Source organism: Pseudophryne corroboree, chromosome 2, assembly GCF_028390025.1.
Source record: "Pseudophryne corroboree isolate aPseCor3 chromosome 2, aPseCor3.hap2, whole genome shotgun sequence".
Taxonomy (NCBI): domain Eukaryota; kingdom Metazoa; phylum Chordata; class Amphibia; order Anura; family Myobatrachidae; genus Pseudophryne; species Pseudophryne corroboree.
The window spans coordinates 346,720,100-346,736,355 of NC_086445.1; the positions used below are offsets into that span (position 1 = coordinate 346,720,100).

Consider the following 16,256-nt stretch of genomic DNA (forward strand, 5'->3'; position numbering starts at 1 on the left):
ATGTGTATGCCCTGCAATGCGCATCGGACAACAGGCATAGCCGGTCAGCGACGGGATGGTGCGAAAAATCCGTTTGCATGGGCGTTCGCAAGCTGATTGACAGGAGGAGGCCGTTTGTGGGTGGCAACTGAGCGTTTACAGGGAGTGTCCACCCCACAGTAAACCATTCTACCAGTATCCCCTACGGAGGACAGAGAAAAACGCAGGCGTGCCCAAGCGTTTTCAGGGAGGGTGTGAAATCAGCTCCGGCCGCGATCAGCCTGATTCTGTCGCACTGGAGATGTAAGTCCTGGGCTGCGCAGAGACTGCACACACTGGATTTTCGCAGCTCGGCATACACATGCGATCGCACACTTGCACAGTGAATTTACACTCCCCTTGGAGGAGGCGACTATCTGATCGCAGGACAGCAAAATTAGCAGCCCAGCGATCAGATCTGAATTACTCCTGTGTCTGAATGTATTGGAAATGTATAGTGTAATCCTAGGCAGTGACTAAAAGGTGGCTATTCAAGCGCACAGATGTACATTCTGTGTTATGGGAGTGTTACACACATGTTGCAGAGGTGGTTGAGAACTCGGACGCATCCCTTATAGCGAAGACCATACTCTGCTGCAAATCTGCATCCAGCACTGGCTTGATGTAAGTTTCAATGTTGCGTCAGATGGTTTGTACGGGTGTGGTATGTTAGATAGAACAGACTTAGGTCGACAGTGTCTACGTTGACCACTATTGGTCAACAGTAAGTAGGTCGACATGTAAAGACGTACAAAGTGGGAGTCTCAGTCCTTGCACATTAAGATGTACTGTTGTACACTAGAGGAAGGGCTGATACCAGCATTAGTATGAAGTGTAAGAGAATGTTTCTCATTTGCAATAAACAATACTGAATAAAAAACTTCAAAGAACATTTTTAATCCACGGTTATTGCAATTGGAAAACAAGTTTAAAACCATGGAGTAAAACATATTCTCAAAGGTGAAGTGGGTCATAGTATAAGACATACTAATAAAGCAGTAATGATAAGCAAGTGATCTCTATTGTGAGCCCACAGGTAGGACCTGTCAACACAATACAACACAGTGCTCTGCAATATCCACAGGTACAGATTAGAGACAGGGCAAATCTTATTATCGGGTTTGTGTACAACTCTGTATCAGGCCTTACACCATGTGTGTGGCAGAGTGGCACCATGACACAGGTGTAACCCCCAGTCACTGTGCACGTGTATAGCCATGACACCTCTCACTGTGCTCTGACCAGGACAGCTCATGTCTGTGGGTGCAACGTATACAAGGAGTCGCCACACATGCAAATGTAATAGCAAAGTCACAGGATGGACACACAGATCTTGGTACAGGAATGTGATGACTGCAGTGCAGCACCAGGGAGGCCAATCCCGGGCAGTTTCTTCTATCCTGGGAATCTGGATTGAAAAATGATCAATCCCGGGATTGGCTTGTTATGTTTAAATATACATTTTTCAATGTCCCCCATGCCCCCTACACATTGCACTATCCCCTGGACTGTAGGGAGGGAGGGACCACTAGCTGTGTACGGTGAAGTGAGGTCCGGGCGGCTGGCGCCAGGCTGCGCAGTGTGACCTCTGACATAATTTTACACTGCACAGTGCATACAGCTGGTGGCAGGGCGAGCTGGGCATGGGGAGCCAGGCAACATCTTACCCTGCTGAAAATGCTCAATGCTGCCTGGCATTGAAAAAAAAAAGAGGGGGCTGGCTAATCCCAAAATTCCCGGGATTGGAAGCTTTAATCCCAGAATTGAATCTCACCCAATTGTAGGCCTAAATTTCGGGATCCCGCTGATCCGGGGATTGGCCACCTTGGGGTATATTCAATTGATGTCGGATCCATTCCGACATTTATTTGTCGGAATGGATCCGACTTGGGCTATTCAATGCCATCTCAATTCGACTTTTAAAAAAGTAGAACTGAGATGCAGGAGCTAGACGGGGGAGAGCCGCGGGCAGACGGGGGAGAGCAGCGCTACAGCAGCTGCTGTGAGCGGCGGCTGTGACATCCTCCAGCGCTGCTCATCCCGTCTGCCCGTGGCTCCCCGTCTCCTGCACTGCCCGCCGGGGGGTCTGGATGCCCGCGGCTCTCCCCCCTCTCCTCCTCTAAGGTCCCTAATCTCAGTCCGACGTTTTTTTTATGTCGGACTGAGATGATCGGAAACGGGGCCAAATCCTGTCGAATTTGGCCCCGTTTCCCTCAAAAGTACGTGAATCGGCAGCTATACCGCCGATTCATGTACTATTCGACAAGTCGAATTCCCCAACTTGTCAAATAAAAACAGCTGGGATTGAATAGGTCGAATCACGATTCGACCTTAAAAAGTCGAAAACTGACGTCTTTTCAACAGACGGCAGCTTTCGACCGTAATTGAATATACCCCTATATGTAGCACAATACATTGTTGGAATAAACCCCCGCCCGCCCACCCACACATCTCACTATCCTATGGACGGGTGGAAGGGAGGGTCCACTTGCTGCGGACGGAGAAGTGAGGTCCGGGCAGCTGGTGCCAGGCTCTGCAGCGTGACCTCTGACATCACGTCACACTGCACACAGCTGGAGGCAAGGTGAGCCGGGCAACATCTTAGCCTGCTGAAAATGCTCAACGCTGCCCAGCATTGAAAAAAAAGAGGGGACTGGTTTATCCCAAAACCCCCGAGATTGAATCCCGCCCAACTTTAGGCCTAAATTTCTGGATCCCACTGATCCCGGGATTGGCCACCATATGTAGCACACTACGTTGTTGGAATAAACTGGGCACCAAACCATCTCTTATCAGAAAATAATCTCTATCCATTCTTCCTCTAGCACATGACAGGTTACAATATATATTCTTTCCTCTATTTCACGCTAGCAGGCCATTACATGGCACATATGACCAGTGCCGTAACATTTTAGCGCTGTGTGCAAGAAACGGCATTGGCGCCCCCTTATGTAAAATAGGGGCAGTGCACGCTGTAGGCGCACACAAAAAATATAGGGGCGTGGCTTCATGGGGAAAGGGTGTGGCCACAAAATAATACCAATTCATATTGTGGTGCACAGTAGTCTCCATTATTCAAATTACGCTGCACAGTAGCGCCACTACACCAGGTAGAGCCCTTTTTACACATTACGGCGGACAGATTCCCCTTTTACACATTACGGCAGCCAGTCCCCTCTTTTTACACATTACGGCAGCCAGTCCCCCTTTTCACACTTTAGGGCAGACAGCGTCCCCTTTTCACACTTTACGGCAGACAGCGTCCCCTTTTTACACTTTACGGCAGACAGCGTCCCCTTTTTACACTTTACGGCAGACAGCGTCCCCTTTTTACACTTTACGGCAGACAGCATCCCCTTTTTACACATTATGGCAGACAGTCCCCCTTTTCACACATTATGGCAGACAGTCCCCCTTTTTACACATTACGGCAGTCAGGCCCCCTTTTTACACATTACGGCAGTCAGGCCCCCTTTTTACACATTACGGCAGACAGAGCCCCCTTTTACACATCTCCTGTAGGTAACAGTACAGAGTGTGCAGACAAGTTCTGTACTGCTGCATAGCTGGGATACCCAGAACACAACACCCACCCACCTATACCTGCAGTGGGGAGTATGGGTAGACTCCGTGAGTAGATCATGTCCCCTATTAGCCGGCTCCAGAGGAGAGGGCTCTGGAGGGCTCCATAATCACTGCTTTCCCCACTGATCTACTATCCCTCACCCGATATCAGGTTGATTTGTGGTCAGCTGGAATCACAGCCTTAGCAGGTGCCTGAAGGAGCAGGGCTGGGACACCACTGGCAGCACATGGGAAGCGGTGCTGGGATACTGAGGATGACGCAGCCCGAAATACAAGGAAAGTTTGATTGCTGAACAGTCCTCCTACTCCTCCCCCTGTGTCACACTCACCTCTCGCTGCTGCTGGTGTCCCACATGGGCCCTCTACTGTACTTTGGCAGCTGATCAGGTGCCCCGTTTCTCTTAAGTAATTTGGCCACTGGCACCAGGACAGCTGTACCGCTTCCCGCACACAGCGAATCCCCGGCTCTGCGCATCAGTTTTTTACTGGATGTAACAATGCAGCCGCCGTTTACAGATACGCTGCCCCGCTCGCAGGACGCTAGGCACAGTGGAGGGCAGCCCTGTGGTCCTCTCTACACTAAGTCTGCGACGGCTTCACTTCGGGGCTGCTGCAGGAAGTTCCCGGACCCTGGCGCCTTCTGTTGGCTGGCACTCTATACGCTAGCGTGGTTGGTGTAATGGGAAAACCAGGACAGTGCGGCCCGACCCCATGTGTGTGCCAGCGGATGCGCCCTCACTGCAGATGCACTGTGTGCAACGCGCCGCTGGCCCACACCTAGTTACGGCCCTGCATATGACAATTGGGCATCAGCTCTTTCCTCCTAGCTCAGCCACTCAAGTGTCCCATCAGTGACTTCCCTTCACTGGCTGTCTCGTATGTGGGGACCTGCCCCCCTTTCTGTATCATGTGGCTCTCTCTCTGACATGAGGACTCTCCATCTATAGAACAGAGCACTTACCCTTATCACTATAGTGTAGGTTGTGCCCCCACCGCCACCTCCGCCGGTCTCACATCACCAACTTCCCCTCTTTCCGTAAACTTTAATGATGCCTCCACCATGGCTTGGGTTTATGGGGGAGATTTATCAAAGCTTGGAGGGAGATAAAGTGGAGAGAGCTAAAGTACTAACCAATCATCTTCTAGGTGTAACAGCCTTTAAATACTTCCAGAAGCCGACTGCTTAGTACTTTAGGCCTGATTCACAGGTGCATGCGCAGCTGCAATTTCATTCGCAGGGAACTTGTGACAAGGAGGGGGGTCATTCCGAGTTGATCGCTAGCTGCCATTGTTCACAGCACAGCGATCAGGCTAAAAATGGGCATTTCTGGGTATGCATATGGGCCGCAATGCGCACGCACGTCGTACGGGTACAAAGCCCATTGTGGTTGTGCACAGGTTGTTGCGAAATTTTCAGTCGCACTGATGGTCGCAAGAAGATTGACAGAAAGGGGGCGTTACTGGGTGTCAACTGACCGTTTTCAGGGAGTGTTTGCAAAAACGCAGGCGTGTCTGAAAAAACGCAGGCGTGGCTGGGCGGGTGTATGACGTCAAATCCGGACACGAATAGGCTGAAGTGATCGCAAGCGCTGGGTAGGTTCAGAGCTACTCTGAAACTGCACACACTGTTTTTGCAGAGCTCCGCTGCACAAGCGTTCGCACTTCTGCTAAGCTAAAATACACTCCCGAGTGGGCGGCGACATGTTTGCACGACTGCTAAAACTAGCTAGCGAGCGATCAACTCGGAATGACCCCCAATATGCTAATGCTGCAGGTTAGAGGAGGGGAGGGTAATAATACCTACCCCATCCCCTGTTGGGATCTTCAGTGTCGGAATGTCGTGTTGGTCATGTGACCGCTGGTATTAAATGTCAATTCCGACTGATGAGCCTTAAGGGTCTATTTACTGAGCCATGGATGGAGATAAAGTAGACGGAGATAAAGTACCAGCCAATCGGCTCCTAACTGCCATGTCACAGGCTGGGTTTGAAAAATGACAGTTAGGAGCTGATTGGCTGATACTTTATCTCCGTCCAAGGCTTAGTAAATAGCCCCATTAATCCTGGATGTCACATACTATAGTAGGAGTTACCAGGCCAGCTTTAATAATTGCAGATGTGTGTCATGCAACTAAACCTATTATTACAATATTCCTACATATCACATTTTAACAAAGCAACCTTTGTGTATAGAGTTATCCACCTAATTATTGCATATAAGCATACATAACTGGGGCACCATTTCCATATAAATAAATTGTACACTGTAAATGGTTCTGTAAATTGTGTAATGCTTATTGCATTAGTTCCTCCTGTTTATCTACATGCAAGTAAATTATTTTAAACATGAGTCCTCAATCTCAATAAATAGTGGAGTTTACAATTGTGGGTGCAAAAAAAGTACTGTGGTACCATGATAATATGGTATGACAGTACCATGATATACACACAATAGCACAACTCAGAATTGGTTTACAACTACAGTCCAGTTATTGTAGGACTATTCTTTAATGTTGGCTGATGACATATGCAACCAATGACATGAGAAACTGTGCCACGCCTGAAGGCAGAGTAACACTGGTAAGGTAAATTATCATAACAATCACCTTATTTACTTCTCTTCCACCCAAGAAATGTTCCCGAGTGTCTGAGTCACACATACTTCACTCCTACATCAGCTGCAATCACCTGTTGCCTGGCCTGCATGCTTCTGCCAGTGACTGACCTGGAGCCCAGGGCCTGCCAGGCAAGTTACTCTGGGGCAGATGTATTAACCTGGAGAAGGCATAAGGAAGCGATAAACCAGTGATATGTGCAAGGTGATAAAGGTACCAGCCAATCAGCTCCATTATGTAAATTAACAGTTAGGATCTGATTGGCTGGTGGGTTTATCACCTTGCACATATCACTGGTTTATCACTTCCTTATGCCTTCTCCAGGTTAATACATCTGCCCCTGTATGCAGTATTACTTCTCCCCCGCTGTAAGGAGTAGCCTCAAGTCTCTACCACTATCACACCGGATACACAGCACGCGGCTGCTTCTCCTCCTCCCATCCATCCATGGCGGGGTAGCAGCAAGGGTCACCCAGTGCCGGGCATCAGCTCTAGCTACCTGCAGACAATTGTGCAACACTGACTTATAGATGTGCTAACATGGGGGGTCATTCCGAGTTGTTCCCTCGTTATTTTTTTCTCGCAACGGAGCGATTAGTCGCTAATGCGCATGCGCAATGTCCGCAGTGCGACTGCGCCATGTAAATTTGCTATGCAGTTAGGTATTTTACTCACGGCATTACGAGGTTTTTTCTTCGTTCTGGTGATCGTAATGTGATTGACAGGAAGTGGGTGTTTCTGGGCGGAAACTGGCCGTTTTATGGGAGTGTGTGAAAATAAGATTTTACTTACCGATAAATCTATTTCTCGTAGTCCGTAGTGGATGCTGGGGACTCCGTCAGGACCATGGGGAATAGCGGCTCCGCAGGAGACAGGGCACAAAAGCAAGCTTTTAGGATCACATGGTGTGTACTGGCTCCTCCCCCTATGACCCTCCTCCAAGCCTCAGTTAGGTACTGTGCCCGGACGAGCGTACACAATAAGGAAGGATCTTGAATCCCGGGTAAGACCCAAACCAGCCACACCAATCACACCGTACAACTTGTGATCTGAACCCAGTTAACAGTATGATAACAATGAAGTAGCCTCTAAAAAAGATGGCTCACAACAATAATAACCCGATTTTTGTAACAATAACTATGTACAAGTAATGCAGACAATCCGCACTTGGGATGGGCGCCCAGCATCCACTACGGACTACGAGAAATAGATTTATCGGTAAGTAAAATCTTATTTTCTCTAACGTCCTAGTGGATGCTGGGGACTCCGTCAGGACCATGGGGATTATACCAAAGCTCCCAAACGGGCGGGAGAGTGCGGATGACTCTGCAGCACCGAATGAGAGAACTCCAGGTCCTCCTCAGCCAGGGTATCAAATTTGTAGAATTTTACAAACGTGTTCCCCCCTGACCACGTAGCTGCTCGGCAAAATTTTAAAGCCGAGACCCCCTCGGGCATCCGCCCAAGATGAGCCCACCTTCCTTGTGGAATGGGCATTGACAGATTTTGGCTGTGGCAGGCCTGCCACAGACTGTGCAAGCTGAATTGTACTACAAATCCAACGAGCAATAGTCTGCTTAGAAGCAGGAGCACCCATCTTTTGGGGTGCATACAATATAAACAGCAAGTCAGACTTTCTGACTCCAGCCGTCCTGGAAATATATATATATATATATATATATATATATATATTTTTAGGGCCCCGACAACGTCTAGCAACTTGGAGTCCTCCAAGTCCCTAGTAGCCGCAGGCACCACAATATGTTGTTTCAGGCGAAACGCTGACACCACCTTAGGAAGAAACTGGGGACGAGTCCGCAGTTCTGCCCTGTCCGAATGGAAAAACAAATATGAGCTTTTTTTAAGACAAAGCCCCCAATTCTGACAATCGCCTGGCCGAGGCCAGGGCCACAACATGGTCCCTTTCCATGTGAGATATTTCAAATTCACAGATTTGATCGGTTCAAACCAATATGATTTGAGGAATCCCAACACTACGTTGAGATCCCACGGTGCCACTGGAGGCACACAAGGGGCTGTATATGCAATACTCCCTTGACAAACGTCTGGACTTCAGGAATTGAAGCCAATTTTTTCTGGAAGAAAATCTACAGGGCCGAAACTTGAACCTTAATGGACCCCAATTTGAGGCTCATAGACACTCCTGTTTTCAGGAAGTGCAGAAATCGACCTAGTTGAAATTCTTTCGTGGGGCCTTCCTGGCCTCACCCACGCAACATATTTTCACCACATGTGGTGATAACGTTGTGCGGTCACCTCCTTCCTGGCTTTGACCAGGGTAGGTATGACCTCTTCCGGAATGCCTTTTCCCTTAGGATCCGGCGTTCAACCGCCATGCCGTCAAACGCAGCCGCGGCAAGTCTTGGAACAGACAAGGTCCCTGCTGGAGCAGGTCCTTTCTTAGAGGCAGATGCCACGGTTCCTCTTGGAACAGACATGGTTCTTGCTGAAAGCAAATCCCATCTTAGCTCCCGAGGCCATTAGTCCTCTGTGAGCATCTCTTGAAGTCCCGGGTACCAAGTCCCTCTTGGCCAATCCGGAGCCACGAGTATAGTTCTTACTCCTCTACGTCTTATAATTCTCAATACCTTGGTTATGAGAAGCAGAAGAGGGAACACATACACCGACAGTTACACCCACGGTGTTACCAGGACGTCCACAGCTATCGCCTGAAGGTCTCGTGACCTGGCGCAATACCTGTCCCGTTTTTTGTTCGGGCGGGACGCCATCATTTCCACCTTTGGTCTTTCCCAACGGTTCACAATCATGCGGAAAACTTCCCGATGAAGTTCCCACTCTCCCGGGTGGAGGTCGTGCCTGCTGAGGAAGTCTGCTTCCCAGTCGTCCACTCCCGGAATGAACACTGCTGACAGTGCTATCACATGATTTTCCGTCTAGCGAAAAATCCTTGCAGTTTTGACCACTGCCCTCCTGCTTCTTGTGCCGCCCTATCTGTTTACGTGGGCGACTGCCGTGATGTTATCCCACTGGATCAATACCGGCTGACCTTGAAGCAGAGGCCTTGCTAAGCTTATAGCATTACAAATTTGCTCTTAGCTCCAGTATATGTATGTGGAGAGAATTCTCCAGACTTGATCACACTCCCTGGAAATTTTTTCCCTGTGTGACTGCTCCCCAGCCTCTCAGGCTGGCCTCCGTGGTTACCAGCATCCAATCCTGAATGCCGAATCTGCGGCCCTCTAGAAGATGAGCACTCTGTAATCACCACAGGAGAGACACCCTTGTCCTTGGATATAGGGTTATCCGCTGATGCATCTGAAGATGCGATCCGGACCATTTGTCCAGCAGATCCCACTGAAGAGTTCTTGCGTGAAATCTGCCGAATGGAAGCGCTTCGTAATAAGCCACCATTTTTACCAGGACTCTTGTGCAATGATGCACTGACACTTTTCCTGGTTTTAGGAGGATCCCGATTAGCTCGGATAACTCCCTGGCTTTCTCCTCTGGGAGAAACACCCTTTTCCTGGACTGTGTCCAGAATCATCCCTAGGACCAGCAGACGTGTCGTCGGAACAACTGCGGTTTTGGAATATTTAGAATCCACCCGTGCTGTCGTAGAACTACTTGAGATAGTGCTACTCCGACCTCCAACTGTTCTCTGGACCTTGTTCTTATCAGGAGGTCGTCCATTTTCTTTGAAGACGAATCCTCATTTCGGTCATTACCTTGGTAAAGACCCGGGGTGCCTTGGACACTCCAACGGCATCGTCTGAAACTGATAGTGACAGTTCTGTACCACGAACCTGAGGTACCCTTGGTGAGAAAAGCAAATTTTGGGACATGGAGGTAAGCATCCCTGATGTCCCGGAACACCATATAGTCCCCTTGTTCCCAGTTCGCTATCACTGCTCTGAGTGACTCCATCTGGATTTGAACCCTTGTAAGTGTTCAAATTTTTCAGATTTAGAATCGGTCTCACCTAGCCTTCTGGCTTCAGTACCACCCTATAGTGTGGAACAATACCCCTTTCCTTGTTGTAGGAGGGGTAATTTTATTATCACCTGCTGGGAATACAGCTTGTGAATTGTTTTCAATACTGCCTCCCTGTCGGAGGGAGACATTGGTACAGCAGACTACAGGAACCTGCGAGGGGGGAAACGCCTCGACATTCCAATCTGTGCCCCTTTGATACTACTTGTAGGATCCAGGGGTCCTGTACGGTCCCAGCGTCATGCTGAGAACTTAGTAGAAGCGGTGGAGGGCTTCTGTTACTGGGAATGGGCTGCCTGCTGCAGTCTTCTTCCCTTTCCTCTATCCCTGGGCAGATATCTTATAGGGACGAAAAGACTGAGGCTGAAAAGACGGTGTCTTTTTCTGCAGAGATGTGACTTAGGGTAAAAAACGGTGGATCTTCCAGCAGTTGCCGTGGCCACCAGGTCCCATGGACCGACCCCAAATAACTCCTCCCCTTTTATACGGCAATACATCTTTGTGCCGTTTGGAATCTGCATCCCCTGACCACTGTCGTGTCCATAAACATCTTCTTGCAGATATGGACATCGCATTTACTCTTGATGCCAGAGTGCAAATATCCCTCTGCGCATCTCGCATATATAGAAATGCATCCTTTAAATGCTCTATAGTCAATAAAATACTGTCCCTGTCAAGGGTATCAATATTTTTAGTCAGGGAATCCGACCAAGCCACCTCAGCTCTGCACATCCAGGCTGAGGCGATCGCTGGTCACAGTATAACACCAGCATGTGTGTGTATACTTTTTAGGATATTTTTCAGCCTCTTATCAGCTGGCTCCTTAAGTACGGCCCTATCTGTAGATGGTACCGCCACTTGTTCTGATAAGCATGTGAGCGCCTTATCCACCCTGAGGGGTGTTTCCCAACGCGCCTTAACTTCTGGCGGGAAAGGGTATACCGCCAATAATTTTCTATCGGGGGAAACCCACGCATCATCACACACTTCATTTAATTTATCTGATTCAGGAAAAACTACAGGTAGTTTTTTCACCTCACACATAATACCCTTCTTTGTGGTACTTGGAGTATCAGAAATATGTAACACCTCCTTCATTGCCCTTAACGTGTGGCCCTAAAGGAAAATACGTTTGTTTCTTCACCGTCGACACTGAAATCAGTGTCCGTGTCTGGGTCTATGTCGACCGACTGAGGTAAATGGGCGTTTTTACAAGCCCCTGACGGTGTCTGAGACGCCTGGACCGGTACTAATTTGTTCGCCGGCCGTCTCATGTCGTCAACCCACTTGCAGCGTGTTGACATTATCACGTAATTCCATAAGTAAGCCATCCATTCCGGTGTCGACTCCCTAGAGAGTGACATCACCATTACAGGCAATTTGCTCCGCCTCCTCACCAACATTTTCCTCATACATGTCGACACACACGTACCGACATACAGCACACACATAGGGAATGCTCTGATAGAGGACAGGACCCACTAGCCCTTTGGGGAGACAGAGGGAGAGTTTGCCAGCACACACCAAAATGCTATAATTATACAGGGACAACCCTTATATAAGTGTTCCTCCCATATAGCATTTAATATATATGTATATCGCCAAATCAGTGCCCCCCCTCTCTGTTTTAACCCTGTTTCTGTAGTGCAGTGCAGGGGAGAGCCTGGGAGCCTTCCCCTCAGCCTTTCTGTGAGGGAAAATGGCGCTGTGTGCTGAGGAGAATAGGCCCCGCCCCCTTTTCGGCGGGCTTCTTCTCCGGAGATTGTGAAGTCTGGCAGGGGTTAAATACATCCATATAGCCTCAAGGGCTATATGTGATGTATTTTTCGCCATACAGGTATTCTACATTGCTGCCAGGGCGCCCCCCCCCCGCGCCCTGCACCCTCCGTGATCGCTGTGTGAAGTGTGCTGACAGACAATGGCGCACAGCTGCAGTGCTGTGCGCTACCTGAGGAAGACTGAAAAGTCTTCTGCCGCCTGGTTCCGGACCTCTTCAATCTTCAGCATCTGCAAGGGGGTCGGCGGCGCGGCTCCGGGACGAACCCCAGGGCGAGACCTGTGTTCCGACTCCCTCTGAAGCTAATGGTGTCCAGTAGCCTAAGAATCCAATCCATCCTGCAAGCAGGTGAGTTGAAATTCTCTCCCCTAAGTCCCTCGATGCAGTGAGCCTGTTGCCAGCAGGACTCACTGAAAATAAAGAACCTAAAAACTTTTTCTAAGCAACTCTTTAAGAGAGCCACCTAGATTGCACCCTTCTCGGACGGGCACAAAAACCTAACTGAGGCTTGGAGGAGGGTCATAGGGGGAGGAGCCAGTACACACCATGTGATCCTAAAAGCTTGCTTTTGTGCCCTGTCTCCTGCGGAGCCGCTATTCCCCATGGTCCTGACGGAGTCCCCAGCATCCACTAGGACGTTAGAGAAAAAACGCTACCGTTTCTGGGAAAAACGCGAGAGTGGCTGGAGAAACGGAGGAGTGTCTGGGCGAACGCTGGGTGTGTTTGTGACGTCAAACCAGGAACGAAACTGACTGAACTGATCGCAGATGCCGAGTAAGTTTGGAGCTACTTAGAAACTGCTAAGAAGTGTCTATTCGCAATTCTGCTAATCTTTCGTTCGCAATTTTGATAAGCTAAGATTCACTACCAGTAGGCGGCGGCTTAGCATGTGCAAAGCTGCTAAAAGCAGCTTGCGAGCGAACAACTCGGAATGACCCCTATGGAGGCTCCCTGCTGTGTCCCCCCTCACTGCACTTAGGCTGAGCAACTTCTACGCAAGGCTTAGTAAAGAGTGTTTATTCAGGGCCGCAACTAGGGAGGGGCTAAGGGGGCATGCACCCCGGGTGCAGGATTTGAGGGGGTGCCGAGGAGTTACAGAGGAACAGGGTTTTTTTCTTTTTTTTAACCAGCAGTGCTGTGCTGCTCCAGTAAGGCAGCAGATGGCTCCCGGGGCAGTGTCTCTGACCCACCTGTCTGCCCACAGCTGGCTCCGATGCTGTGCGGGTGAGCTCCAGTACCTGGGGTCTCTCCTATGCCGGCTACTGTCTAAATCTCTCTTCTTTGCCGTGCTCTGACTAGCGTGTGGTGCACCGTTCAAGCTATAGAAGCGAGCTGTTGGTTGCTGTGTCTTTAACCAGGCTATGATCCCGGCTGCCTGCTCAGCACCAACCGATAACAAGCTGCCGGCTACACACCATTGAGCGGAAATGCTGTAGTGTAGTGATGTATTTTTATTTTTTTTCAAAATTTTCAATAATATGATTATTTTAGTCTGACAGGGTATGTTTGTTTCCATTTTGGATGTTTTTTTTTTTTTAGGGGGGGCTGCAAATTACCTCCTTGCCCCGGGTGACGAAAATCCTAGTTTCGGCCCTATTTTATATACATGGAATCCAGAAGGCAGTATACACTGTGATACAGGTACATGCAGTGATACAGTGAATGATACAGGTACAGTACTTGCAGTGATACAGTACATGATACAGCACATGATACAGGTACACAAGCTGCGATACATCGCATGATACAGGTACACATGCAGTGATACAGCGCATTATAGAGGTACATGCAGTGACACAGGTACACATGCAGTGATACAGCGCATTATAGAGGTACATGCAGTGACACAGGTACACATGCATTGATACAGCGCATTATAGAGGTACATGCAGGGACACAGGTACACATGCATTGATACAGCGCATTATAGAGGTACATGCAGGGACACAGGTACACATGTAGTGATACAGCGCATTATAGAGGTACATGCAGCAATACATTACATTACTTAGGCTTGTGTACCCATCCTCACTGGGATGCCATGTAGGTAAATCCAGTGCTAGTGAAGTACCAATAGTACTCTACTGTGACACATTAATTAACAGGTAGAGTTAAATACAGCTGTAATCCAACATAAAAGCTGCGGACTAAGCTTGCTACTACACCCATATGTTTTATACGTAGCAATATATAGGGAGGGGAACACAACAAAAGTTCTCTAATATGTTATTATTAGATTGTTTCACAACATATAAAAAGGTGCTGGATCTGCAATCAGAGAGTAACCCCTAATATGCAGGGAGATTACTAACCCCCGCTGTGCAAAGCCGGACAGTATGACAGTGTACCCGGCACATATCCAGTGCTAGTCTCGCCTCGCCTCGCCTAACTCTGTGACCCGGGCAGGGGCTGCAGCTGGCTTATGGTAACTCTCAGTATGCAGGACTTATAGCAATCTGACCTTATACGCGGTGCCTGGTTCTTACAGGTGAAATAAAAATAGTGACCAGAAACTTCCTATGACTACGTACAGCCCAGGTGACCCGCTGAGAGAGTGCCCGTGCGTGCCACGGTGCTCTTACCTGTATCCCAGGCAGGCCGATGTGCCCCGGGGAGTGACTCATACTGCTGTAGCCCGGATCCTGCAGCCCAGCTCCGGCCCTGAGATCCACAGCAAGCCGAGGACACCTCCCCACACCCGGGGTTCCCTGGATCTGCCAGTCAGGGCCCAGGAGGAGGGTACAGATGTACACACACTGGGAGAGTTTGGCAGCAGGAAGAGATTTGCTGTATTATTCTCACTATGATGATGATTTCCGGCTGCAGGCAGAGAATTCTCATATAATACAAAGTATCCCTGCTAGTGGTCTCCGGCACAACATGTCATGTATCTCTCTGCTGTTTCCTCGTTTACAGATAACTAGACCAGGAAACAAAAATGAAAAACCCATTTACCACCCACCTACCCTCCTCCTCAGACTAGTCTCTTCCCCTCTCACACAGCTCCTCCTGCTAACTCTGAGCTAAAGCTGGGTAATCGTGTCACTGCTGTGACAGCAGAACCCTCACTGTGCTGCTGGGCACTAGAGCATGCAGGCAGGCAGTATTGTTACTTACTGTAGGTTGTGTGGGAAATAGCTCCTGACATTGCTTTGTCACATCTGTAAAAAGGAAATAATGTTATTTTTACTCTTCATAAGTAGGTGCCACTACCCTATAGTTGCCACAGACTGCTCATATTCACAGAGGTTTTGCTAGTTTTCATGTTATGACCTACAGTACTAAGGGCCTGGAATCAGGGACGGACTGGGGTCCAGATTTGGCCGTGGTAAGCACGTGCCGCGAGTCGGAAATGGTGCACGCGCTCCCGGAAAGGGGTGTGCGCGCACTACCGACGGGAGCGTGGACTCATGGCAGCCTCCATTCCCATGGAGATGGGCAGGGGGGTGGAGGAGCATTTACAACAGAGAGCTGGAGGCTGCGCAGCACGTGGCCTTCCCGGCTCTCTGAATAACAGAACCGGCCCACCTGCCCATCGGCCCTCCTAGCATTTGCCAGAAGTGCCAGCATAGGCGTGCGCAGCACATTTTGTTAGGGGGTGCACCGTAGGGGCATGTCTAGCACCACCTATTGGGCGTGTCTAGCACCACCTATTGGGCGTGTCTAGCACTGCCTATTGGCTGTCACTGCAATATAAAACATCCACCTTTGTGCCAATCATAATAATGCAGATACATTGTCAGATATTGTGGCGTGTAACAAGCAAACACCCCTAACGGCACTCTCTGCAATTACAGTACTCCTCCCCAGTCTGGCAGCAAGCCTCCCCCCCACACACACACTGTACAGCCCACCCAAGGGGCATGACTACTGAAAATAAGGATGTGTCAACATGACATGCCGTCTGTTTCTTGTAGAGATGTGCAGCGGGCACTTTTCGTGTTTTGTGTTTTGGTTTTGGATTTGGATCCTCGTTTGTGCTTTGGATCTGGATTGATTTTGCCAAAACCACCCTTTCGGGTTTTGGTTTTGGATCTGGATGATTTTTGAAAAAAACATAAAAACAGCTAAAATCACAGAATTTGGGGGTAATTTTGCTCCTACGGTATTTTCTCTAACGTCCTAGTGGATGCTGGGGACTCCGTCAGGACCATGGGGAATAGCGGCTCCGCAGGAGACAGGGCACAAAAGCAAGCTTTTAGGATCACATGGTGTGTACTGGCTCCTCCCCCTATGACCCTCCTCCAAGCCTCAGTTAGGTTTTTGTGCCCGGCCGAGAAGGGTGCAATC

The 16,256-nt window shown here is 49.2% G+C and overlaps 1 protein-coding gene across 2 annotated transcripts in view; it reads right to left on the reverse strand.

Moving 5' to 3' along the window:
- STK24 (serine/threonine kinase 24) overlaps positions 1-14,958 on the reverse strand; it is a 160,571-nt gene extending 145,613 nt beyond the window's left edge. Inside the window, exon 1 of one of the 2 annotated variants that reach the window (XM_063953064.1) lies at positions 14,549-14,958. In XM_063953064.1, the coding sequence (XP_063809134.1) occupies positions 14,549-14,590 (42 nt within the window). In that variant the 5' untranslated portion in view covers positions 14,591-14,958. Of the gene's footprint in view, positions 1-14,278; positions 14,339-14,548 lie in introns of those variants that run through there. The other variant, XM_063953063.1, reaches the window with a different exon arrangement.
- Between the last annotated feature and the right edge of the window lie 1,298 nt (positions 14,959-16,256).